The sequence below is a fragment of the Sarcophilus harrisii genome, chromosome 3 (genome assembly GCF_902635505.1).
Source record: "Sarcophilus harrisii chromosome 3, mSarHar1.11, whole genome shotgun sequence".
In the NCBI taxonomy this organism is placed as follows: domain Eukaryota; kingdom Metazoa; phylum Chordata; class Mammalia; order Dasyuromorphia; family Dasyuridae; genus Sarcophilus; species Sarcophilus harrisii.
The window spans coordinates 323,996,273-324,023,904 of record NC_045428.1 but is presented as its reverse complement, the minus strand read 5'-3'; the positions used below and the strand labels follow the sequence as shown (position 1 = coordinate 324,023,904).

The window sequence follows — 27,632 nt, the reverse complement described above, 5'->3', positions numbered from 1 at the left end:
GTTATTAAATAAAAAAAAAAAAAGAATAGCTTAGTTATGAGAATCCATACAGGAGAATAAAAGGGAAATTAGACACCTATTATCTTCCAATTTGTCAAGGAAGCATTTATGGAGAAGGTAGAATTTTAGGAACTTTTTGAAAAAGGAAAGAAATGATTTGGTACTCATATGAATACTAGACTGGAAATTCTGCAAGAACAAATTACCACCCTTATCTTGAATATTTAGCACAATTCTAGACCCTTAGTAGGTACTTGACAAGTACTTGATAAATGATTGCTGGGCACATAACAAACAGTAAAAAGGAAGTCTAAAGAACTTACTTATTATAAAATGAAGTGTTCCTAATAATATAAATTGGATATGCTAAAATTTCTGAAACCCAACTTTATTCTTCTTTGTCAGGTACATGCAGTCTGGTACCAGCTTTCTACTATAATCTTCTAGGACTAAGTCCTTTAACAAGATAAATCCAATTGCACATCTATCAAATACTTCTTATTTGTATATGCATCACACTAGGAATAAAATGACACAAATGAAAAAATGTGTTTCTACTAGAGGCCAACACAACATGTATAGAAGTCAACCTATTGTAGGATAATTAGTGGAGGAGCATGAATTAGTAACAATTACAAAAAGGTTCACAGAAGAGGTGGCACATGAGCTGAGTCTTTAAGGAGGGCTAGAATTCTGAATTGTGGAAATGAGGAAATAGTTCATTCTAGTCCAAATATTGGGACAGTTTGATTTGAATAGAAAAGTCATAAAGAAGAGGTGACATTGAAACAAAAATAGACAAAGTAAATAGCAGCAGAATTATAGAAGACTTTTATGGACAGATGAAGAGAATTGGAGTTAATCCAATAGACAATGTTTTTAAACAGTTTTTGTTGTTTGTTTGTTTTGATTAGAATAGAAAAGAAGAAAAGGGTGTGTAGGGCATAGTTAGTTTTGTACTTTGGGGATGAATTTTGGCAGCTATATGGAGCATGGTATGGAAAGGGAAGAGAATAGAATTATAGTATATCAATGAAGGACCATTGTAGCTTTCTGGAAAATAGGTGATGATGGCCTACACCAAGATGGAGAGTTCTTGAAAGGAATAGTGTGGTCATAGAAAATACATCGATAGAATATTTCATATTCAGTCTTTTGAGAAGTAAAAAAGAACAGGGATTTTTAGCCAGAGGTCTATGTCCCAGGGGAATAGAATGAATTTACATGAGATGAAGTTCATAAACTCTAACCGAATATGTCAGGGAGTGAATTGTTTATAGAAGATATCACACGGAGAACATATAAAGCTTTACCTCTAATGACCTGGTCTCTCTGGCATTAACTGAACTGCTAGCAGGATGGAGCGAGGTTTTTGCCTAAATTTCCTGTGCTTTTGACTCCAAGTGTAATTTCTGATGTCTGATTTCATTTTCCACGAATGGATATCATGGGAGAATATCTGCTTAGTCTCAATATTAAAAAATTGTTGTCCCTGAAAGTCCCTGAAAGTATCCCTGAAATAATAAAATAATACCACTGCTGCTGCCTACTACCATGATAGAAACAAATTTTTATTCTGGAAGATGGGAGGGAGTGGGGGAACGTAGTTTCAAATGAACATCCTTTGACCCAGAGCTTTATAGTAGAAGCAAGTAAGTCACTGCATTTGGAAATCATGCTAGCGACAAATTAATGCCATCTGAGAAAAGACATGCCCTTGAACTCAGCTGTTGATCCAGCGCTTAGCTGGGGCATCCACCGACAGTGTGCAATGCAGCATAGAGGGATTGTGATAATGTGGTTGACCCTCGACAGCAGGAAACTTCATGCTGCTATTTTATTGCCACAAGGGATTTACCAAATGGAATTTCTGCATTTCTATTCCTATTCTTATATACATAAAAAAGGAAAACATTCACATATACTCACAGAAAGAGAAAAAAAAGAGGTACTTGGTTTTTAAAAAATAAAATACAGAAATACAGGATTTGGAAGTGTTTAGACTTATAACAGGTTATCAAGTATGTGTGAACCCAATATGTGCATATAAATATATAATCATATACATATATGTATAGATAGATGGATATACACATATATATGTAGAGATGTATATATGTAGATAGATACATACATAGAGATCTATATATGCATAGATGTATATATATACATCTATATGTATGTATATGTATATATGTATGTATGTGTATATGTATGTATGTAATATATATGTATAAGTACATATAGATATATGCTTATTTATTTATCTCTGTGTGTGTCTAGGTATAATACTTAGAAGAGTAAAATTGATGCTTGGTTTAATATTGATAGTTGGTTTTTCAAATATACTTTTTTAAAAAAAGCATTTGATCTAAACATCTGGTGAGCCAAGAAGTAGGAAAGCATTCACTGTACACAAGAGGAGCCAGGGTTGAGTACGCAGGATGTCACCTAGCAATAGATACTAAGAACTTGAAAGTAAGGGGAAGGTTTTAAGTTCCTATAAAAGATTAAAAGGTATTAGAGAAACTGATGCATTTTTTCCCCTTGAAAGAAAGGGGTAATAAAGGTTTTTGCTTCCTTAAAATCCCCTTGGCAAGCAGTTACTTTAACTAAGTTCGCTGAAATCTTAATCTTCCTTTCTCACCCCACAAATTTTTGAAATGCTTACCTGAGTGTTTTGAGACTCTATGCATCAAACATGACAATTTGGTTGCCATGGAGGATTTGATTTCTTTTGTCAAGACATTTTTCAGCTTGCAGGTTCAGAGACAAATTAAGAGGGTTTGAAATCCAAGCATCTTTTTTGTCCCAGTCACAGACATTGATTATTCTTTCCAGGAATGAGATTTCCTACAAGAAATTGAGGAAACACAATGATTGTATTTTAAAGTTTGATTTCAGGGTATCATAGTGGAAAGGAAATCGGATTTGTAAACAGATGACTTGGATTCAAATCACACAGGTGCCCTTCATTAACTGTGTGAGCTTAGACAAGCCATTTAACCTTTGTCTGACATATTGTGGACTCTTAATAAATGTTTGACACTTGATTGATTTAGCTTCTCTATTTTAAGTTTTCTCATTTTTAAACTTAATAGAGGAGATCAGATGACTACGAAGGTGCCTTCTAGCTTTAGAGGTATGATCACATGAGCCTATTTTGATCATCACTCTCTCTTGGGCACTGCAGAAAAAAGCTTGGCATGACTATAGTGAAACTTGATGCCTTGGAGAGCTAGCATGCTATAGTGGAAATAGGAATAGATTTAGAATCAGGGTTCAAATTTCAGCTCTGCAATTTACCTTTATAACCTTGGGCATGTTCCCTAACTTTTTTTTCAATTTCATCAGCTGGAAGATAAATCTGGACTCTTCCTTCTAGCTCCCAATCTATGATGCTTTTATCTCATAATCAATGCTCTGTGTAGTGTGAATTCTGGGGACCAAATTTCACAGAATAGTTCCCAGAATGTGTGCTCATTGACATACAATATAATCTTTTATTTGGAATAACCAGAGCTAGACATAATAAAGCTATACAGAAAATGAAAACACAGCAAAACCATGTAGCTGACAATATGTACTTTCTCTTAACAGTCTACCATCACAATGATAGTCTCTCCACCCTTACCTTCCTTTTTTAAAAATTTATTTCATCTTTAATTTATGGAATAAAACAAGCATTGCTATAACATAGCATAATAAAAAAGATAGTTGTACATGAAACTGCAAATCTATTATGTACAACTTGCTATTCCTTTTAAATATGCAATATTTATCACATAAATTTACTTTTCCACCCTTTTTTCTTCCTTCCTCCATCTTACTCAAGAGATGGCTACCATTAGATAGAAGTATTATATACACATTTTGCATATATTATACACACATATTTCTTATATATAATATATACATATACATCTGTAAAATATTCCAAATGTACCTCTATTTATCAATTCTTTCTCTGGATGCAGATAGTTTCTTTCTTCATGTGTCCTTTATAGTTAATTTGCAAGGATGCCCATCAATTGGAAAATGACTGAAGAAATTGTGGTATATAATTATAATGGAATACTAGTGTGCTAGAAGAAATGATGAGCTCAGTGATTTTAGAAAAAAATGGAAAGACTTGCACAAAATATTGAAGAGCTAAATGAGCAGAAATAAGAGAAAGTTGTATACAGTAACACCAATATTGTTTCAAAGATGACTTTGAATGAATAAGTCATTTTGTCTATTATAAATACCCCCACCTTCCTAACAGCTCCATGTTCCAGATCTAATCTCAGTTCTCTCCTCCTCATAAGTTTTAACAACAGTTTCTAGGCATAGATATATAAAAATAAAAGTCCCAGTGCTCAAGGAATTTACATTTTATTGGGAAGAAATAATTTGAATATACACAGGAATAGAGCTGGGACCTGTGATTTCATTAGTATAAGAAACTCCTAGATAAAATAACTCCTTCTACCAATGTTAGATGACACCTTCTCTGAAAATTGTAGTCTTAGAGACTTGCTTAGGGCACTGAGCAAATAGGTAATTTGCCCATGGTCACACAGCCAGCAAGAATAACAAAAAGACTTGATTCCAAATGTTCTTGGCTTGAAAACTGGGATTTCTATCCAGTATATGATGCTGCCTCTCTGTATGTATTTATAGACAAAGCAAATACAAAATCATATGGATACGAGAGGGGTGCACTAGTAATTCAAGGAGTTAGTGAAAGCTTCCCATAGGAATTGCTACTTAAGCTGAGTTTTGATAGAAACTTTAAAATATGTTACCATAAGACCTCATCAACTAAATTCATCATAACCTTGGGAATAGCAATGTGTCACACTGGCATTGGATATCTCATCAAAAGTAAGATTTTTCAAAACCAGTTTGACTTAAGAAACTTAATTATTTCTACTTTCTGTACCCAAGAAATGAAATGGTATAGTTCTTTCTTCTTTATCCTCATAAAATCTAGCACAATGCCTTGTACACAATATGTTTTTAAATAAATGTTAGTTAAAATGAAGGCAAACTCCCAGAATACTCATGAATCTACCTGAAGTCTGTTTCAAAAATAGTTTATACATATTCATTTTTACTTGATGCTTGCAGAGAAACAGGTTGGCCCATTAGAATGTCTTTTGAACAAGATTTTTTATTGCTGTTAACAATTGCACATGCCTTTAAAATTTCATGGATTTTCTTCTCTCTTGTACACGTGACCAATACTAGCCACAATCTTCCCTTCAAAACCTTTGGCTTTTGACAACACTATACCCATACAATTAATAACTGAAGATGCTGATGATAACATAAGCAAATAATTTAATAAATGGTTGTTGAAGTCACTGTGGCTTTCTAGGGCTAAGAGTTGGTACTATTGAGGAATATGCTCAGGAAACTTTTTTCCATTTAATGCTTATCTTAGGATTTTGCAGATGTTTCAGACTGGATCCTTAGCAGGGAGCAAGTATTGAAAGTGCTAGAGTTTTGTTTGTGAGGTTTTTTTTTCCTCTTGGCATCAACTGGTCTTGTTCTAATACTAATACATTTTTAAACAGAATGTTTAAAAAGAGAGTTATAATTTTTTCCATTCTTCTGTTTTTAAACTGTTCTTTCATCTTTTTCTAGATAGATGTTCACCATATCATATACCCAAACTTTACTTTCTAGAGTTTGGGGAATTCTTATGTTCCTTAAAATCAACCCAAAGTAAAGTTAAGTTAAAGAGGGTGTGAAAAGTAGAATTCTAACAAAAATAAGTTTTCCTGTTTCACGTCTGTCACTTGTGTACATGGGGTTAGCAGTATGGCATATGGAAATATTTGACTGTTTAAGAGTGCTGGGGAAAAAAATCTTTACAGCCAGTGTTTCTGATAAAGGTCTCATTTCTAAAATATACAAATAACTGTGTCAAATTTATAAGAATACAAGTCATTCCCCAACTGATAAATAATCAAAGAATATGAACAAACCATTTTCAGATGATGAAATTAAAGCCATCTATATTTATATGAAAAAAATGCTCTAAATCACTATTGATTAGAAAATGTAAATTAAAATAACTCTGAGGTACCACCTTACACCTCTCAGATTGGCTAGTATGATAGGAAAAGATAATGATAAATATTGGAGTGGATATGGAAAAACTTGGAAACTAATGCATTATTGGTGGAGTTGGGAAATGATCCAATGATTATGGAGAGATTTGAAACTATGTGCAAAGGGCTATAAAATTATGCATGCTCTTTGATCCAGCAGTGTCATTACTGGGTCTGTATCACATGGAAATCATAAGGGAGGGAAAAGGACCTACATGTGCAAAAGTCTTTGCAGAAGCTCTTTTTATAATAGCAAAGTATGAGAAAATGAGTAGATGCCCATCAGTTGGAGAATGGCCAAACAAGCTGTGGGACATGAAGGTAATGGAATACTGTTGTCCTATAAAAATGATGAACAAGCTGGTTTTAGAAAGGCCTAAAAAGATTTATACAAACTGCTGCTGAGTGAAACAAGCAGAGCTAGAAATACATTATACACAATAACAGCAAAAAATGTGTGATGATCAACTGTAAAAGACTTGGTTCTTCTCAATGGTTTAGATATACAAAGTAATTCCAATGGGCTTTGAACAGAAAATGCCATCTGCATCCAGAAAAGATTTAAGGTAACCTAATATAAATAAACACATTCTATGTTCACTTCTTTTTTCTGTTTTGTTATTTTTTTAATATCTCCCAGGGTTTTTTTTTTCCTTTTGCTCTGATTTTTCTCTCCCAGCATGATTCATAAATCAATGTCTATTAAAATAAATTTACTAGAAAATGGGAGCAAAGAGTATATTTCTAAGGCCAAATTCATGGGAGTAATTGGAGGCGTATCAAAATTATGACTGAAGAAATAGGTTTAGACTGAGTGATATGAATGTTCATTGACTGTGTGTGATTTCAGAGGTTCTAAGGAAAACCCAATGTTTCCTCAAATACTTCCTTACCTTGTAGATAATATCTAAAATATTGTGGAAAAGGTAAAACTTTACATGATAGATATATGAAATCACAGAATCTGAGTTGGAAGGGATCCTAGAACTAATACAAACTGTACCTGAATAAAAATTATAATAGCTAATGATATTATCTAACATTTTTGTAGGATTTTATAAAGTATAAAAGTTCATTTGCCAAGTTAGAGGGGAGAAAGTTCCCTAGAACTTTATAAACATGCCATCTTTCCAAGTTCTTCACAAAAAATTATATAACATAACTCCAAGCTCAGATTTCTAATGAAGCCTTCTCATGAAGTAGTTATTAAATTATTATTCAGTACTCAGTAGCTAGTCATTTGACTATTTCCAGTTCTACTTAACTGTGTAATCATTTACTTGAGGACTTTCTTAACTTTCTTTTTTGATAACTACATTTCAACAAAATTGTATTTTTTTAAACTTATGTACCTTAAAACATTATTTGGAAGAGTCTGTAGATTTCATAAAACTGCCAGAAGGGTACATAATGCACACATAAAATGTTAAGAACCCCTGATTTAGACTCTATCTTCCATCTCTCTGGCAATAATTGAGTAATAAAATTCACTGCATTCACTAAAATCAAAGTAAATTTTGTCTATGGAATTCCACAAAAATGTAAATGAGTAGTCTGGAATGATATCTTCTTGATGGGGGCATATGGACTATGTGATTATCACTTTTTCTTCTAGATAGTCATTAATTCTTTCTTTTTTTTCCCCCTGGGGCATTTGGGGTTAAGTGACTTGCTTAAGGTCACACAGCTAGGAAGAATTATTCCTTTAACAGTATTTTGTAGTATTTTTGCAAGAATCAAATTCAAGCTCATTGGATTAATATTTTTCACATATCTTCCTTCATATTTATCTTCCTTTTTTATAACAAAAATCAGAGTAACATTAATTCATTTAACTCTTTAATTTTTGTTATGTCATGCACATCTAGAGAGAGAATAATGGAGACTGAATGCAGACAACAAAACTGTAATAGTAGGAGATCTCAACCTTGCACTCTCAGAATTAGACAAATCAAACCACAAAACAAATAAGAAAGAAATTAAAGAAGTAAATAGAATATTAGAAAAATTAGGTATGTTGGATCTTTGGAGAAAATTGAATGGAAATAGAAAGGAATATACTTTCTTCTCAGCAGTTCATGGAACCTATTCAAAAATTGACCATATATTAGGACATAAAGACCTCAAAATTAAATGCAAGAAAGCAGAAATAGTAAATGCTTTCTTTTCAGATCATGATGCAATAAAAACTACATTCAACATAAAGTTAGGGGGAAATAGACCAAAAAGTAATTGGAAACTAAACAATCTCATCTTAAAGAATGATTGAGTGAAGCAGCAAATTATAGATACAATTAATAATTTCACTCAAGATAATGACAATGATGAGACATCATACCAAAATTTGTGGGATGCAGCCAAAGCGGTAATAAGAGGGAATTTTATATCCTTAGAGGCTTACTTGAATAAAACAGAGAAAGAAAAGATTAATGAATTGGGCTTGCATCTAAAAAAAACTAAAAAGACCAAATTAAAAACCCCAATCAAATACTAAATTGGAAATTCTAAAATTAAAAGGAGAAATTAAAAATATTGAAAGTAAAAAACTACTGAACTAATTAATAAAACTAAGAGTTGGTTCTATGAAAAAGCCAATAAAATAGATAAGCCTTTGGTAAATCTGATTAGAAAAAGGAGAGAGGAAAATGAAATTAGTAGTCTTAAAAATGAAAAGGGAGAACTTTCCACCAATGAAGATGAAATTAGAGAAATAATAAGGAGTTATTTTGCTCAACTTTATGCCAATAAATTTGATAACCTAAGTGAAATGGATGACTACCTCCAAAATATAGACTTCCCAGACTAACAGAGGAGGAAGTAATTGTTTGAATAGTCCCATTTCAGAAAAAGAAATAGACAGGCAATTAAACAACTCCCTAAGAAAAAATCCCCAGGACCAGATGGATTTACATGTGAATTTTACCAAACATTTAAAGAACAATTGGCCCCAATGCTATATAAATTATTTGACAAAATAGGGAATGAAGGAGTCCTACCAAATTCCTTCTATGACACAGACATGGTACTGATACCCAAACCAGGTAGGCTGAAAACAGAGAAAGAAAATTATAGACCAATCTCCCTAATGAATATTGATGCTAAAATCTTAAATAAGATATTAGCAAAAAGACTACAGAAAATCATCTCCAAGATAATACACTATGATCAAGTAGGATTTATACCAGGAATGCAGGGCTGGTTCAATATTAGGAAAACTATCAATATAATTGGTCATGTTAATAACCATGTTAATAAACAAAAACCACATGATCATCTCAATAGATGCAGAAAAAGCATTTGATAAAATCCAACATCCATTCCTATTAAAAACACTTGAGAGTATAGGAATAAATGGACTTTTCCTTAAAATAATCAGCAGCATCTATTTAAAACCATCAGTAAGCATCATATGTAATGGAGACAAACTGCAACCATTCCCAATAAGAGCTGGAGTGAAACAAGGTTGCCCACTATCACCATTACTATTTAATATTGTATTAGAAACGCTAGCTTTAGCAATAAGAGCTGAGAAAGAGATTAAAGGAATAAGAATAGGCAATGAGGAAACCAAATTATCACTCTTTGCCGATGACATGATGGTATACTTAGAGAACCCCAGAGATTCTGCTAAAAAGTTATTAGAAATAATCCACAACTTTAGCAAAGTTGCTAGTTATAAAATAAACCCACATAAGTCATCAGCATTCTTATATATCACTAACAAAATCCAACAGTCAGAGTTACAAAGAGAAATTCCATTTAAAGTAACTACTGATAATATTAAATATTTAGGAATCTATCTGCCAAGGGAAAATCAGAAACTTTATGAGCAAAATTACAGACCACTTTTCACACAAATTAAGTCTGATCCAACCAATTGGAAAAATATTAAATGCTCTTGGATAGGGCGAGTAAATATAATAAAGATGACAATATTACCTAAACTAATCTATTTATTTAGCGCTATACCAATCAGACTCCCAAAAAAACTATTTTAATGACCTAGAAAAAATAACAACAAAGTTCATATGGAAAAACAAAAGGTCAAGAATTTCAAGGGAATTAATGAAAAAAAAATAAAATGAAGGTGGCTTAGCTGTACCAGATCTAAAATTATATTATAGAGCAGCAGTTACCAAAACTATTTGGTATTGGCTAAGGAATAGATTAGTTGATCAGTGGAATAGATTAGGTTCAAGGGATAAAACAGTCAACAAATATAGCAACCTAGTCTTTGACAAACCCGAAGATCCCAGCTTTTGGGATAAGAACTTACTGTTTGATAAAAATTGCTGGGAAAATTGGAAACTAATATGGCAGAAACTAGGCATTGATCCATACTTAACGCCATACATCAAGATAAGGTCAAAATGGGTTCATGACCTAGGCATAAAGAATGAAATCATTAATAAATTAGAGGAACACAGGATAGTTTACTCTCAGACCTGTGGAAGGGAAGGTCTTTATGACCAAGCAGAACTAGAGATCATTACTGATCACAAAATAGAAAAATTTTGATTATACAAACTGAAAAGTTTTGTACAAACAAAACTAATGCAGACAAGATTAGAAGGGAAGCAATAAACTGGGAAAATATTTTACAGTCAAAGGTTCTGATAAAGGCCTCATTTCCAAAATATATAGAGAATTAACTCTAATTTATAAAAATCAAGCCATTCTCCAATTGAAAAATGGTCAAAGGATATGAACAAACAATTCTCAGATGAAGAAATTGAAACTATTTCTAGTCATATGAAAAGATGCTCCAAGTCATAATTAATCAGAGAAATGCAAATTAAGACAACTCTAAGATACTCACTACACACCTGTCAGATTGGCTAAGATGACAGGAAAAAATAGATGATTGTTGAGGGGATGCGGAAAACTGGGACATTGATGCATTGTTGGTGGAGTTGTGAACGAATCCAACCATTTTGAGAGTAGTTTGAACTATGCTCAAAAGTTATCAAACTGTGATACCCTTTGATCCAGCAGTGTTACTACTGGGATTATATCCCAAAGAGATTATAAAGAAGGGAAAGGGACCTGTATGTGCACGAATGTTTGTGGCAGCCCTTTTTGTGGTGGCAAAAAACTGGAAACTGAATGGATGTCCATCAGTTGGAGAATGGCTGAATAAATTATGGTATATGAATATTATGGAATATTACTGTTCTGTGAGAAATGACCAACAGGATGATTTCAGAAAGGCCTGGAGAGACTTACATGAACTGATGCTAAGTGAAATGAGCAGGACCAGGAGATCATTATATACTTCAACAACAATACTATATGATGACCAGCTCTGATGGACCAGGCCATCCTCAGCAACGAGATCAACCAAATCATTTCCAAAGGAGCAGTAATGAACTGAACCAGCTATGCCCAGAAAAAGAACTCTGGGAGATGACTAAAAACCATTACAGTGAATTCCCAATCCCTATATTTATGCACACCTGCATTTTTGATTTCCTTCACAAGCTAATTGTACAATATTTCAGTCTGATTCTTTTTGTACAGCAAAATAACATTTTGGTCATGTATACTTATTGGGTATCTAATTTATATTTTAATATATTTAACATCTACTGGTCATCCTGCCATCTAGGGGAGGGGGTGGGGGGGTAAGAGGTGAAAAATTGGAACAAGAGGTTTGGCAATTGTTAATGCTGTAACGTTACACATGCATATATCCTGTAAATAAAAGGCTATTAAAAAAAAAAAAAAAACAACAATCAATGAGAGATTACTCAGTGCTCTAGAACAGGTATCTAACACAAAATCTCAAACTAATTGCTGTTCCAACACTCCCATGTACTGGTGAACTAGACTAAAAAGTAATTGAAAAATATTTATAAAATAAAAATATAATGAAAAAAAAAGGATAGGAGAAAAATCTATGCAATATAGAATCAGAAGATCTGAATAATAATAATAATTATTAACTCAAGGGCTACCTAGATGGCACTGTGGATCGAGCACAGATCTTGAAGTGAGGAGGTTCTGAGTTCAGAACTAGCTTCAGACATTTAACACTTCCTAGCTTTATAAACCTATGCAAGTCACTTAACCCCATTTTCCTTATGAGGAAAAGAAAAGAAAGAAAGAAAGTTTATTAACAGCTATATTATTCACATTATGTGACTATTGACAAATAAATCATGTCCTGTTCATATCTCTAGATCTGTTTATAACCTTATTGAGTTGTTGAAATTTTATTAATGTTCATTTTCAATTTGAGAAAATATTTTAGATAGCAGTCTCAGTTAAAATCTTACTTGTCCATCATACTTATTTATGATACATTCTTTTAAAAGTATAATGAGGAAACAGGAAGCAAACGCATATCTGTAGAGTAGCTGTCAAACCATCTTATGACCATTCTCATAAATTGGGAAAACACATTTGGCTGAAGTAACAAAATGCTTGCCATGACAACCATAGAAAAGCTAGGGTAACCTATTAACTCTAAAGCCAGGGATGGAATTTGTCTACAGCAAAGCAAGACTCCGTGATAATTGCCACTCATGTTGTTACTCTTGATCTTTGAAGGTTGTAGGTTGATGTTCTTGGGCTTGGAATATTTTTAAAATGATGTGCTAATGGCTTCTTTGTGGCTGCAAGCAACAATTATTGTATTTAAGTGGATTTTAATTCATTAATAATAGGCTTTGTTTTGACTGTTGGCACAAGGGAGAGTTAATTTCTTTCCACATTGATGAAATAAATACTTTTTAGCACCAACTCTTTTGATTTTTGTTGGACTTTTTGGTTCATTTGATGTAAATGAGTTGGTCATCTTGTCTTTTTCAGTCACTTTCTCCCTCTTCAAGTTTAGTGGTTCTTTTTTCATATTAAAAATTGAATTTAGGAGAATAATGTGACATTTTCTCAAGAATTACTTCTAGTTATTGCTATAACATATTGGCTATAATAGAAAGTTAGTTGGTCCCTGAAAATTTTAATTTCTAAAATATTATGTTTATACAAGTTACTCTTTGATTCTATCTTCTACCAAAAACGGTTTACCTATTCAGTAGGCAACATAAAATTTTACTATGACAACAATGAACAAAACAAATTCTAAAATGCTACTTCTAAAAATGCTTTGTCTGTGAATGAAATGGGATTAAACTGAAGATTCCTTTTAATTGAGACCTGTTTCTGGTGCATTGGCAGTAATATAGTTTCTACCTTCATTCTGTCCTCACCACAGAACCATGAGGAAATTAAAATTATTCTGTATCATTTAATAATTGATTCTATTCTGTAATTGACCTTATTATATGATACTGCTCAATTTTGTATTATTACTCAAGCCACATTTATCTTTCTCTGGGTTACATTCTGGAATTATAACATTTCCTCTAAGTTAGTTTGAAGTTACAAGTTAGCTTATTGTCCCAAAAATCATATTGTCCATCTTTCCCTGTTTTTATACAATAAAGGGAGGATCTTATCTTCTTTACAAATCTTTCTAACTGTGAAGGAGTTTGCTAATTTAATTCTACTATTAAAATCTACAAGATACTAGAAGAATCAACATTCCTTAATTGTTGGACAAGTTTAGTCACTAGGCCATTTGAGTGTGTTCACTCATTATCTTTAAAATAATCAATTATATTGTCTACTTACTGTGTAAGCCAATCCTACTGTCTTCCCAATTTAACCAATTGTGAACTTCCTAAAATATTAGAGCTGGTGAGCCCTACCTCTGGATGTCTGATCACTGAAACAGTTACTGACCCAATTGATTGGACCCTGCTAACCTAACCAATAAAGCTCAGATCATTATCCCACAATTTACTTAATTTTCAAATATGATAGATCTAATAAGTATAAGTTGTGAATAAGTCCTCTAAATAACCAGTGTTAGTTGAATTGAAATTTAGTTAATTAGTTAGTTAGTTAATTGAAAATTAAAAGTATACACAGAGTGCTAAGTATCTATGAAGATATTATGCCTTTCTAATGTGTAAGGTAACATGTTATACTGGGAAGAACACTGGATTTTGAATGAGAATTAATCAACAAATCCAATCACTTAATAAACAATTGTGTGGAGCGCTATAAGCATAAGGGATATCAAGAAAAAAAATGTCCCTGACCTCAAGGAAATTACATTCTAAAAGGAGTACTAGCATAAATAAATTAATGCATATAGGAAATAAATGGAAGATTTTGAGTTCCAATTTTTTCTCCCTCCCCTTTTCCTTCCCTTGTCCTAAAATGCTAGGCAATTTGCTATTGATTATGCCTGTGCTTTCATGCAAAATCTATTTCCATATTAGTAACAACTGTAAAAGAAGAAACAGATCAAAAAGCATACCTATTCTTATTATCAGTAAATGTTTGGTACACCTATTCTTTATGCTTTGATCAGTATTCAGAGTATATCAGTTATTTTTTTTAACTTTCATTTATTTTAAACTTAAATAGAAGATATGAAGAGAAAAAATGGCATTTGCAGAGAAGCACATAATACAAGACTCAAAATGTACAGCAATTAATTTCAATTGCAAGAAGGTTTATATAATAAATACTACACATTATAGTCAGAGCTATACATTTTTGTTTCCTTGTAGAATTTCTTTTGTTCTCTGCTATGCACTTTTTACTTTATTATTTTTCCCTTCTTTTTCTCCCCCTCCCATAAGAGGGCTACAATTAAGCATAGATATGCATGCATATATATATATGTATACATATACGCATTAAGACACAAACATATATGGACATACATTTGCACATATATATATATATATATATATATATATATACACACACATAAATATCTATATCTATACACATATACACTATATGCACCTATGTAAGACCACACTGTGTTTGTTTGTCCTCTGTTTCTCTGAAGGTGGATAACCTCTTCCATCATAAGTCCAAATCTTTCCATATTTGTTTAAATCTATCAACTTCTCATTTTCCTATACCACAGCAATATGCCAACTTTATACTCTCTAGTGATTTTAAGCAGTCTAAAGCAAAGCTTCTTAAACTATAGATTGTGATCCCAAATGGGGTTGCATAATTGAATGTGGGGAATCACAAAATTATCATTTATTATCAGTAAGTGTTTGATTAGTATGCCTATTTATATAACTAGATACCTATGGTCATGTAAAAATGTCTTGGGTGAAAAGGGGTCACAAGTGAAAAATGTTTAAGAAGCCCTGATCTAAAAGAATATTGATTAATTTGGCTGACATATAGTGTAGCTTTCTTTTGATTAAATCTATTTTAGCTTTAACTTTGAGATCATGATTACTATCCTCGATTTTTTGTATAATAAATTCTACTCTGATCTTTATTTTATGGTTGTGTATATTTCTTATTTCCCATCCCTCCTATCTCTACAACATTACTTCTCTTGGCTACCTTGCACTTCTTTTGTTTAACCTGCTGCCCCTATAAGGATCTCTTTCTTATATGCTCTCTCCCAAGCACTCTTTATCCTGTTCTTGTTAATTTACATACCTTATTGTTAGAATCCTTACAAAGTGATAAGTCAGTTGCCTAATTTAGCATGGTACTTAGCAAATTCTCTAGCTCACTAATGTATATAAGTACTCATTGGAATTCACACTTTTAGGAGATTCATAAGTCAGTATTCAGTATGAGTTTCACAAATCAGAAACCTACAATCCCACTCTCAGAGGAGGAGTCAACCTTTGAGAGAGCATAAAAACAGCTGAGCTCAGTCAGCACAATTCAGTTGAAAAGATTCAGAGTGGAGGAGCGGCAGTTCAGTAGAAGCCCATTCTTGGAGGTGGAACTAGATTCATTCCCTTCATCTCCCACCACCGTGGTGGCTGGCCTCCTGCACTTCCCCCACTGAGACCAAGGCTGGTCTGAAAGGCTCTACAGAAAGCTGCCCAGCCCCAGGCAAGGAGACAAGACTGGGAAGGAGAAAATAAACTTTGGATTTTATCAGCTGGCTGTATTTGAGGTGATTATTACTCTGAACTGAAACTAAGGCTGCTTCCAGGAAACCTCCCCAAAAAACCTGCTCCTAGAGAGAACCATCATGTATTATAAAAAAGAAGAGAACACCATACCTTATCCCTTCCAATTAATCTATATACCCTTTTATACTTCTCCCTTATCCTATTCCCTCACCTACTTATTTCTTTATAAATTTAGAAGAATTTTAATCTCTTCTAATTGCATGTCTTTAACCCTGTTGTGAAGTGAATAGGGTTCCCTATGAAAATTTCTTACTTATCCTCTCTTTCCTCCTTTGCCCTATTTACTTTCTTATTTCTTTCTGAATTTTGAACACTTTTATGCCCTTGTTTATGCCCTTGTTTTATGCCCATGTTTATCCCATTCTCAATGAGGAAAAGATTCCAGAACTACCATTCTTCCTCCCCCATATGATTCCTCTATATCGGTTCCTGTTCTTGTATCTCATTTGTATACCATAATTGCTCTTTTTATCTTTTCCTATATGGTTTTATTTTTGGAATCATATCATACACAGCTTAACTCCAATCTTTATTTTTGAACTATCCAAATACTAATGATAATCTTAGACATATGTTTTACATTTGCACAAATAAAAAATAAACAGTTTGTTCTTATTGGCTTCCTTATAATTAGTCTTTTTTCTTTAAAGATATTTTATTGATGTCTTTCTTTTTTATTATCTCTGTTAGTTCCTTTTAGCAAATGAGTACAATTAAACACAACTGATTTCCCCATTATATGAAATTGCTTACCCATTATATATGAAAAATTACAGTGCATTTTGCAACTTCAGTCCACCTCTACTCTGCTGATAAAGGTTGAGTGGTTGATATTACTCTTAATCATTAGTCTTCTAAAATTATAACTGAATATAGTACTTATAATAGTTCTAAAAGAACTTTACATAAATACATGTGTATATAGAATATTTGATTCCCATTTAAAACCCTATGATATAGGTACTATGTCAGAGGCAGAATTGAATCTAGTTCTCTTCTTCATTAAATACATTATAATACCATTTCTTTCAGTGTGTACTGAGTTTATTTTAATATACATTCCTATATGAATCATGTGGGGAGAGAAAAATCAGAGCAAAAAGAAAAAAAAACATGGAAGAGATAAAAAAAAAAAAAACAGAAAAAAAGATGTGGACATAGTGTGTGTTGATTTACATTCACTTTTTTTATACCTTTTTTTTTTTTGGATGCAGATGGAATTTTCTATCCAAAGTCTATTAGGATTGCTTTGGATCACTGAACCACTGAAAAGAACCAAGACTTTCATAGTTGCTCATCACACATTCTTTCTGTTACTGTGTATAGTGTATTCCTGGTTCTGCTTGTTTCTTTCCTTACTAGGCTTTTCTATAATCATCTTGTTCATCATTTTTTATTGAACAATAATATTCCATTACCTTTATGTAATTCACCTTGTTCAGCCATTCCCTAATTGATAAGCAATTAGCTCCTTTTCCACTTCTTTCCTACCACAAAAAAGAGCTGCTACAAACATTTTTGCATATGTAGGTCCTTTTCCCTCCTTTATGATTTCCTTGGGATAGAGACCCAGTAATGGCAATACTGGGTCAAAGGGTAGGCACAGTTTTATACCCCTTTGGGCATAGTTCCAGTTTGTTCTCCAAAATGGTCTGTGAACAATGCATTAGTATCCTAGTTTTCCCACATCTCCTCCAACATTTATCATTATTTTTGCCTGTCATCTAAGCCAATCTGAGAGGTGTGAAGTGGTAACTCAGAGCTGTTTTAATTTTCATTTTTCTAATCAATAGTGATTTAAAACATTTTTTTCATATAACTATAAATGACTTTAATTTCATCATCTGAAAATTGTCAGTTCATACCCTTGACAATTTATCAATTGGAGAATAACTTGTATTCTTTAAATTTGACACATTTCTTTACATATTTTACAAATGAGACCTTTATCAAAAATACTGACTGTAAAGATTTTCCCCCAGCTTTGTACTTCCCTTTTAATGTTATTTCTGTTGATTTTTTTTTTTTTGTGAAAAAAAATTTCAGTTTAATGTATTCAAAGTTATCCATTTTGCTTTTCTTAATGTTCTCTATTTCTTCTTTGGTCAAAAATTCCTTTCTCCAAAGATCTGAAAGGTAAATTATCCCTTGTTCTCCTATTTTTTAAAATAGTATTATCCTTCATGCTCAAATTATCCATTTTGACCTTATTTTGATATGGGTTGTGAGATATAGGTCTATGCCAAGTTTCTGGCATATTATTTTCCAATTTTCCCACCAATTTTTGTCAAATAGAGAATATTTTTCAGAAGCTGGAGTCTGGACATTTATCAAATACTAGACTGTTATAGACCTTGATAATTGCATCTTATATATGTAATTTGTTCCACTGAACCACCACTCTATTTCTTAGCCATTCTTTACCAAATGATTTTGATTACCACTACTTTATATTATAGTTTTAGGTTGGTTCTACTAAGCCACCATTCTTTGTATTCTTTTTTTTTTCATAAATTCCCTTGATATTCTTGACCTTTTGTTCTTCCAGATGAGTTTTATTATTATAATTTCCTGTTCTATAAAAAATGTTTTGACAGTTTAATATGGCACTGAACAAGTAGATCACTTTAGGCCGAATTGTCATTTTTATTATATTAGCTGAGCCATAAACAATTGATATTTTCCCAATTGTTTTGTAATCATGTTCATATAGTTCTTGGTTTTGTCTTGACAGGTAGACCCCCCCCCCAGTATTATTTTTTTCTACAGTAATTTTTATATGTAATTTCTCTACCTCTTGCTGATAAGTTTTGTCAGTAATACAGAAAAAAGATGATGATTTTCATGGGTTTATTTTATATCCTGCAACTTTGCTAAAGCTCTGAACTATTTCCAGTAGGTTTCTCGATGATTTTCTTGGAGTCTGTAAGTATATCATCATATCATCTGCAAAGAATGATAGTTTTATTTCCTCATTGCCTATTCTAATTCCTTAATTTCTTATTGCAAAAGCCAACATTTCTACTACATTCTACTACAAATTAGTGATAATAATGGGCTTCCTTTTTTCACCCCTAATCTTATTGGGAATGCATTCAACTTCTTTCTATTACAAATCATGGTTGCTGTAGGTTTTAGATGTATACTGCTTATTATTTTAAGGAAAGCTCCTTTTATCCCTATGTTCTCTAGTATTTATAATAGGAATAGGTGCTATATTTTATCAAAAACTTTTTCTGCATCTTTTGAGATTATCATATGATTTCTGTTGTTTGTTATTGAAATGGTCAGTTATGGCAATAATTTTCCTGATATTAAACTAGTGCTGCATTTCTAGTATAAATCCTACTTGGTAATACTATATTATCCTGCTGAAAAATTGCTATAATTTCTTTGCTACAATTTTAGTTAAAATTTTTGCATCATTATTCATTAGGTAGATAGTTATATTCTTTCTCTGTTTTGGTCCTTCCTGGTTTAAGTACCTATTCCATGTTTGTATCATACAAGGAATTTGGCAGCACTACTTTACCTATTTTTGCAAATAGTTATATAGTATTGGAATTAATTGTACTTTTAAGTGCTTAGTGGAATACAATTTTGAATCTATCTGGCCCTGGAGATTTTTTCTTAGGGCAATCATAAATTACTTGTTCAATTTACTTTTTTAAAATGGGAATATTTAAGTATTTTATTTTCTTTTTTGTTTACTTGTGCAGTTTATATTTTTGAAAATATTTGTCCATTTCAGTTAGATTTTCAGACTTGCTGCCATAGGGTTGTGCAAAATAGATCCTAATTATTCTTTTAGTTTCTTTTTCATTTGTGGTGAATTGACCCCTTTCATTTTTAATGCTGGAGATATGGTTTTTTTTTTCCTTTCCTTTTTCTGATAAAATTAACCAAAAGTTTGTTTTGTTAGTTTTTCTTTTCATAAAATCAACTCTTAGTTTTATTTATTAGTTCAATAGGTCTTTTTTTTTTAGTTTTTTTATGAATCTCTCCTTTGATTTTCAAAATTTCTAATTTGGTATTTTATTAGGGGTTTTTAATTTATTTTTTTTCTAGTTTTTTTTTTTTTGGTTGCATGCCTAATTTATTGATCTCCTCTTTTTCTATTTTATTTATGTAGCTATTTAGAGATACTAAATTTCTTCTAAGAACTACTCTGGCTGCATCCCATAGGTTTTGGTATGTTTCTTGTTATTGTTATTTTCTTGGATGAAATTATGGATTGTTTCTGTTATTTGTTGTTTGACTCACTCATATTTTGAATTAGATTAAATTAATTTCCAATTTTTTTTAATCTATCTTTCCCTGGCTCTTTATTGAATATAATTTTCATTCCAGTGTGTTCTGAAAAGGAAGGATTACTATTTCTGCCTTTTTGCATTTGATTGTGAGGTTTTTATGCCATAATACATTGTCAATTTTGTGTAGACACCATGTACTATTGAGAAAAAGTGTATCCCTTTCCATTCCTATTCAATTTTTTCCAGACATTTATCATATCTAGGTTTTTCTAGGATACAATTAACCTCCCTAGTTTCTTTTTTGTTTGTTTTGTGATTAGATTTGTGTGTTAGATTCTGAGAGGGGAAGGTTGAGATCCCCCACTGGAATAGTTTTGCCATCTATTTCTTCCTGTAACTCTTAAAATCTTCTCTAGGAATTTGCCTGCTCTGCCACTTGGGGCATAAACATTTAGTATCAGTAGTATTAATGTATTTTCTGTACCCTTTATCAAGATGTACTTTCCCTCATTATCTTTTTTAATAAGATTTATTTTTACTTTTGCTTTATCTGAGATCAGAATTGCTACCCCTGCTTTTTTTTTTCCCTTCAGCTGAAGCATAATAAAATTTGCTCCAACCCTTTACCTTTACTATGTATATGTCTGTCTGTGTCAAATGTATTTCTTGTAAACAACATATTATAGGATTCTGTTTGTTAATCCACTCTCCAATTTGCTTCCATTTTATGGGAGAGTTCATCCCATTCACATTTATAGTTATAATTACCAGCTCTGTATTTCTTTCCATCCTATTGTATTTCCTATATATAATTTTGATCTCTTCCCACCCTGTCCTTAGTAGTGTGTTTTTTTACCCACTCCACCCACTACCTTATCTTCTATCAACCCTTCCGTCTTTTTTTTTTTTTAAAGCTTTTTTCCTAGAGTTTCTGCCCTACCTTCTGTCCTGTCCCTCCCTTTTCATTTCTTCTTTCTCCTCCTACTTCTTTATAGGGTTAAATAAATTCCTATACCCAAGCAAATGATTAAGTTATTCCCTCTTAAAGCCAAAATTGATGAGATCAAGCTTTAGACAATGCTCATCGCTTTTCTCCTGGGTTGTAATAGGTCTTTTGAGCCTCTTTATGTGAACTCATTTTCCCATTCTAATTCCCCTTTCCTCTTTTTTGATTATAGACCTTTTTTCTTCATCTCTTTTTCTTTGAAGTTATCTCATCAGAATCTATTTATAATCCCATCCTCAGTCCATGTGATTCCCCCCATTTGTCTGTCCCAGTGATAAATAGTTTTCCAAAGTTGCAAATATTGTTTTCACTTCTAGGTATGTAAAGAATTTAACCTTTAAATACACACACACACACACACACTTATTTATTTCCCTCTGTTTACCTTTCTATAATTTTCTTTAGTCCTATGTGTGTAGATTGAATTTTCTGTATAGTTCTGATTTTTTCAATAAAAATGTTTGAAAGTCTCTCACTTCAATGAAACTCTATTTCCTCCCCTGAAAGATGATACTGAATCTTACTGGTTAGTTAATTCTTGGTTGTAATCCCAGGTCCTTTGCCTTCTGGAATATGGTAGTCCAGATCCTCTGATCCTTTATTGTAGAAGCTTCCAGTTCCTGGGTAATCCTGACTGTTTCTCCTTGATATTTGAATTGTTTTTGTCTGGTAGCGTGCAGTTATTGTTTTCCTTGAGGTTGTAATTTAGAGTTTCACACCAAAGTTTCTTGATGTTTTCCTTGTAGGATCTCTTTTCAGAGATGATAGATAGATAGATAAATTCTTTCAATGAGTATTTCCCTTCTGTTTCTAGACTATAGGAGCCATTTTCCTTAATGAACAAATCTTGTAAAATGCTATCCAAGCTTGTTTTTTGGTCACAGCCTTCAAAAATGTTTGTCTCTTCTGGATCTATTTTCTAGGTCGGCTGTTTTGCCAATGAAGTATTTCATATTTTCTTCCATTTTTTCATTATTTTTAGTTTCTTGCTGTCTCACAAAGTCATTCGATTCCATTTTCCTTGTTCTAGTTTTTGTGTGATTTTCTTCAATTATCTTTTGTATCTCTTTTTCCATTTGGTTTATTCTACTGTTTAAGGAGTTGTTTTCTTTAGGCAACATTTTTCCTTCCTTTTCCAAATTTTTGACTCTCTTATGCATACCTCTCATTACTTTCTCATGTTTTCTTCCTCCTCTCTTATTTGCCTTTTTAAAGACTTGCTTGAGACTAATTTATCTCATTTTTTGATATTTCTTTTGTGGATACACTGTCCTCGTCCGAGTTTGTGATTTGGTCTGCTATGTCACCATAGTAGTTTTCTATGGTCAAGATTTTTTTTTTCTGTTTCTTGCTCATTTTCTTTCCTTTTGGTATTTCTTCTCTTTTTACTTTTAAGATAGAGCTCTGCACCTGAGGTAAAGGAGGCATGTCCCAAGCTTTCTGTGCAGATCTGAGCCCTGGCTTTGAGCACAGAGCCCCCTTGTGTTTTCAGGGAGTAGCTTTGCCTACTCTGTTCAGGAAACAGCCTGGTTTCCCAGAGTTTGCCTTCTGAGTTGGGACTGGAAGCAGCCCCGCCTGATTTGCTCGTCTACTGAGCCAGGACTGAGGGTCTTACTTCCTGTGATTAAGACCATGTCACTGGCATTCCCAGAGTCTATCTGACCATGGCTGAACACCCTTTTCACACCAATGAGACTGACCTTTCTTGAAGTTGTTCAGTCTGTCTTGAACTGGAGAGTGCTTTCATTCTGTCAGACTCTGTTCAGAGGCTTGATTTCATGTGTTTTGTTGATGAAAAGGGAGAACTTGAGCAGTTTCCTGATGTTATACGGCCATTATTGCTCCACTTTTTGTCTCCTGTACTTAATCTTTGATGTTTACCTATACTTCTCTTCGATCTTATATGTCAATTTTTTTTTAGTAAATTCAGGGTTTTGTTTTGTTTGTTTCTGCAACAAAATCCTGAAAATCTGGAAATTCTTTGAATAACTTTTTTGTTGGTGTTGTTTTTAAGATTATGGTTTTCTGGGTATGATATTTTTAGTCACAAAGCCCATTTCTTTTGCTCTTCATCATATAGTGTTCCAATATCTTTGGTCTTTTAATGTAGCCACTGCTAGTTCTTGCATGATTCTTTATTGTGTCTACAGAGTATTTGAATTTTGTTTTCTTGTGTCTTGCAATATTTTCTTCTTCACTGGGGGTTTTGGAATTTAGCAATGATGTTCCTGTAAATTTTCCTCATAGGATCTCTTTCAGGTAGTTATTGGTGAATTTTCTATGATTAGGTTCTTTCTCCTTTGCCTATTCATTTTTAAAATGCAATTTGTCAGTGTAATGACCTTTAATTCTGGGTGTTGGGGAAGTGCCTCTGGCCCCCAAGTCTCCCTTCAGTTCTTCTCTCTGGCACAGAACTGAAACCAAGAACTATGTTCTCCTGTGAGTGTTTGTTGCCAGCAATGTCCTCAGCCCATTGCTTCTACATTTCTCTTTCCCACCTTGAACTGGGTCTTAAAGGAATCTAGAGCATCTAAGTATCTTAAATGAAAAAGGAATAGCATTTCTGCCTTGCAGTACAGACAGTGAAATGGACATGGATACAGATATAGAAATAGGAGATGAAATGCCATATGTAAGAAACAACAAATAGATAATATAGATATATGTTAGATTGTGCTGTGAGAAGCAATTTGTTAAAAGACTGAAAGAGTAGAAAAAAAGAATGAATTCAGGTAATGAAAAACTTTAAATGCCAAAAAAAAAAAACATTCAAATTGCATCCTAAGGATATCAAAGGCATTATTTATGTAGGGGAGTGATATGATAAGACTGATACTTTAGAGTAATCCCTTTGACAATTGTGTGTATGATGGATAGGAGAAGAGAAAACTTGAATGTTATTAGAGAGTAAATGATGATGTGGCACTCTGTTGAAGAGGAAGGAAGAGATGTTCATGTGAAGGGATGACCTTCATATGAAAACTACATGAATCCTGGTTTTGCTAATTACTAATTTTGTAATGTTAAATAAATTGTTTTATCCCTTTAAAACTTAATTTCTGTTTCTATAAAATGAAGCAACTAATCTAGTCAAAAGCAGCTGCAGAACTCCCCAGTTCAACCTGATTAAAATGTAATTGAGAAATATTTAACAAAAGAAATAAAAATATAATACAACATAGACAATGTTCATTTGTGGTTTCTAAATCAATATGAAGCAAGCAGGTATTCATTTTATTTGAGTTTGACACCACTAATCCAGGTGACCTCTAAAGTCTCTTATTTCTATATCCCATTGTGCTATATTCAATATTATTTTAGGAGAGTATGTTTCTTTCAATGCCAAAGTGTGAAAAGGTAAACTGAATTCTAGTAAATGAGTTCTGAGAAACAATTTTTTTAAAAAATCTCTTTTTCTTTGCCTTTTTTAATTGAATATGTAAGATATTACTCTTTCTCTCTTTTGTTCTTTACCAGGAGCTGGTGGTTGGTCCCCAGTGAAATCTAATTCACAACAATGGCTCCAGATTGATCTAGGAAACAGAGTGGAGATTACTGCAGTGGCTACCCAGGGAAGATATGGGAGCTCTGACTGGGTAACAAGCTATATACTGATGTTTAGCGATACAGGACGTAACTGGAAGCAATACAAGCAAGAAGACAACATCTGGGTAGGTCATTGTATAATTTCTTCTTAATTTATACTTTTGGATGATAACCACTTAAGGATCCCACATGATGCCATGTCCTTAGATTGTTTGTGGAATTTTGTCTATTGCAGATCTGCATTGTGTTAGTGTAGATACTACAAGATAAAAATAATATTCTGTACTTTTCCAATTATAGTAAGCACATAATTAAATATAATAATAATGAGACTCATGGGACATGGAGAATCCAAATATATGTACATATTATATATGTATAGCATGTATTAAAAGACCAAAAAGAGTCTGAGATTGAACAGTTGGATGGGCAGGAAGTAAATATATATATTATATTTATATGTGTAATATTATATAACCTATGTTTTGTTATTATATTATTCCTTCACTCTCAATGGAAAGCTTTAACAATTTCTGATGCTTAACAAAAAAACTGATGTTTCTTCAAACGCTACTGAGATAGATAATATTAATAACAATATTTGACTTTTTCTGCAAATCAGAGATTAGATCCTTAGTCTACTTTCCAAACAGGCTGGTTCTAAAGTTCAAATAAATCTCAGAGTTATAACTAGGATGAAATGATCAATATCAGAGTAGAAATTATAGAGGACAGCAAGAGTACCATCTCACAGTACTGTTCTATTCTTCACTTCCTTTCCTTCTCATAGCATACCAAAATTGACTTCATCACAAGGCAAGTCTTTTTTCCTAGTTAGGCATATCCATGTAACACCTTAGAAGATTTCCAGCTCTTTTCAGCAGTTTAATATCTCTAGTAACTCAACCTCAAATAGAGTCATAAGGAGTTGGACACAACTGAAATGAATTTATGTACTCTAGTTACTCAGAATCAAAATTAGCTATTTTTACAAATAATATAAAATTTGACAACAAAGTTAGAAAATTTAAAAACATCTTAAAAATCAAAAAAGGTCCATGTTATTACTTGAGTATATAGTAATGTGAATTTTAGGGAGGTATAGGAAGTATAGGCACAGGGAAGATAGGTGGTAATGCTAATTGGCAAAATAATTTATTTACTTCAGAAATAAAATCTGAAGAAAGGTAATAGTGTAATAGATATTTACAATCTAAAATTAATTCTTTCTTCAATTAACTTTCAAAAAGACTGGTTATAATTTTTGCCAAATCTTTCTCATTCACATTGAAATGAAAATTAAGGTTTAACCAAAGACTTCTATATTTATCTTTGAATTTTCAAAAAAAGCAATATCAATTAAGAATCTGAAGAGCCATCTTTCACAGATATGTTATCCAAATGCTATCATGAATTAATGGGGAGATTTACTTCTATTTTGTATTTATTAGTATTTACTAGTTACCCATATGTCTCAGTGCACACAAACATTCTGAAAACTATATCTATTTTTCTATGAAAAACAGGAAGATTGATAATAGAATTGAATCTTAAGTGCAATATGATTATAAGATTATATACATACATACATAATCTTGCTATTATGGTTCTTATATAAAGTATGATTGAAATTCTGATCAAGATCTTGAGCATTTTGTGGTTTGCTTTGGTTAGTTTAGTAGTTGCTCTATGAGAGTAAAAGAAGAAAAAAGAATTTTTGGAATCCCTTCTTTAATATTTAATTTTTTAGTAATCTCTGTGTTTGTAAAGAATATGAAAATAGAAATATATACTTTCCAGTTTTAAATAACCATGTTTAAAGTTACATTTTTACTGGAAGGACAAATGTGGTATTTGTTCTTCAATGTTTTTTTCTCTGAGGTTCCACTGAAATTCATTGTTGTTTAGATTGAATGGTAAATTTGGGTTATTTTATGTAGAAGTTATTGTGCCCTCAAGTGATATTTTATTTTACTCTAAATGTCTGGATTTAATAAATTAACTTTTTTCATGTGCCTTGCTAATGGAGAATATTTCACAAATTTTTTTTATTAATAATGAAATAAGATTTTTTTTTTTTTTTCTGAGGCAATTGGGGTTAAGTGACTTGCTCAGACTTGCCCAGGGTCACACAGCTAGGAAGTGTTAAGTGTCTGATGTCAGATTTGAACTCAGGTCCTCCTGACTTCAGGGCTAGTTCTCTATCCACTGAGCCATTTAGCTGCCCCCAAATAAGATGTTCCTTAGAAAATTTTAACATTCCTTTCATTTAAATGTTTCAAATTTTCTTCATCTCTCTTACCTTTTCACTTTGAAAGGGCAAACAATATAATATAAAAAATGCACAGGAAGTTATACAAAACATTACCATATTAGATATATTGCAAAACAATGAGAAAAATATCAAGAAACATAAAAAAAATTAAAGTATGCTGCAATTTACATTGAGAATTCATCAGATCTCTCTTTTTAGGAGGATAGTATTTTTCATCATGAGTCCTTTGAAATTATCTTGGATCATGTATTGATCAGAGAACTTAAGTATTTCACAGTTGATTATTTTTAAATTACTGCTATTATTCTGTACAATGTTCTATTCCTGATCACTTATCTTTGTATCAGTTCATATGTCTTTCAAGTTTTGTTTTTTTTGGAAATCATCCTGCTTTTCATTTCTTACAGCACAATAGTATTCCACCAAAATCCTATGTTATAACTCCCCCCCACACATCATTTATGG

General features: G+C 32.3%; 1 protein-coding gene across 1 annotated transcript in view; it reads left to right on the top strand.

Annotated features, from left to right (window-relative positions):
* The window catches only part of CNTNAP5 (contactin associated protein family member 5), an 876,250-nt gene that overhangs the window by 194,554 nt on the left and 654,064 nt on the right, over positions 1–27,632 (top strand). The window contains exon 3 of the mRNA XM_031959885.1: positions 24,824–25,017. Coding sequence (XP_031815745.1) covers positions 24,824–25,017 — 194 coding nt within the window. The remainder of the gene's footprint in view (positions 1–24,823; positions 25,018–27,632) is intronic.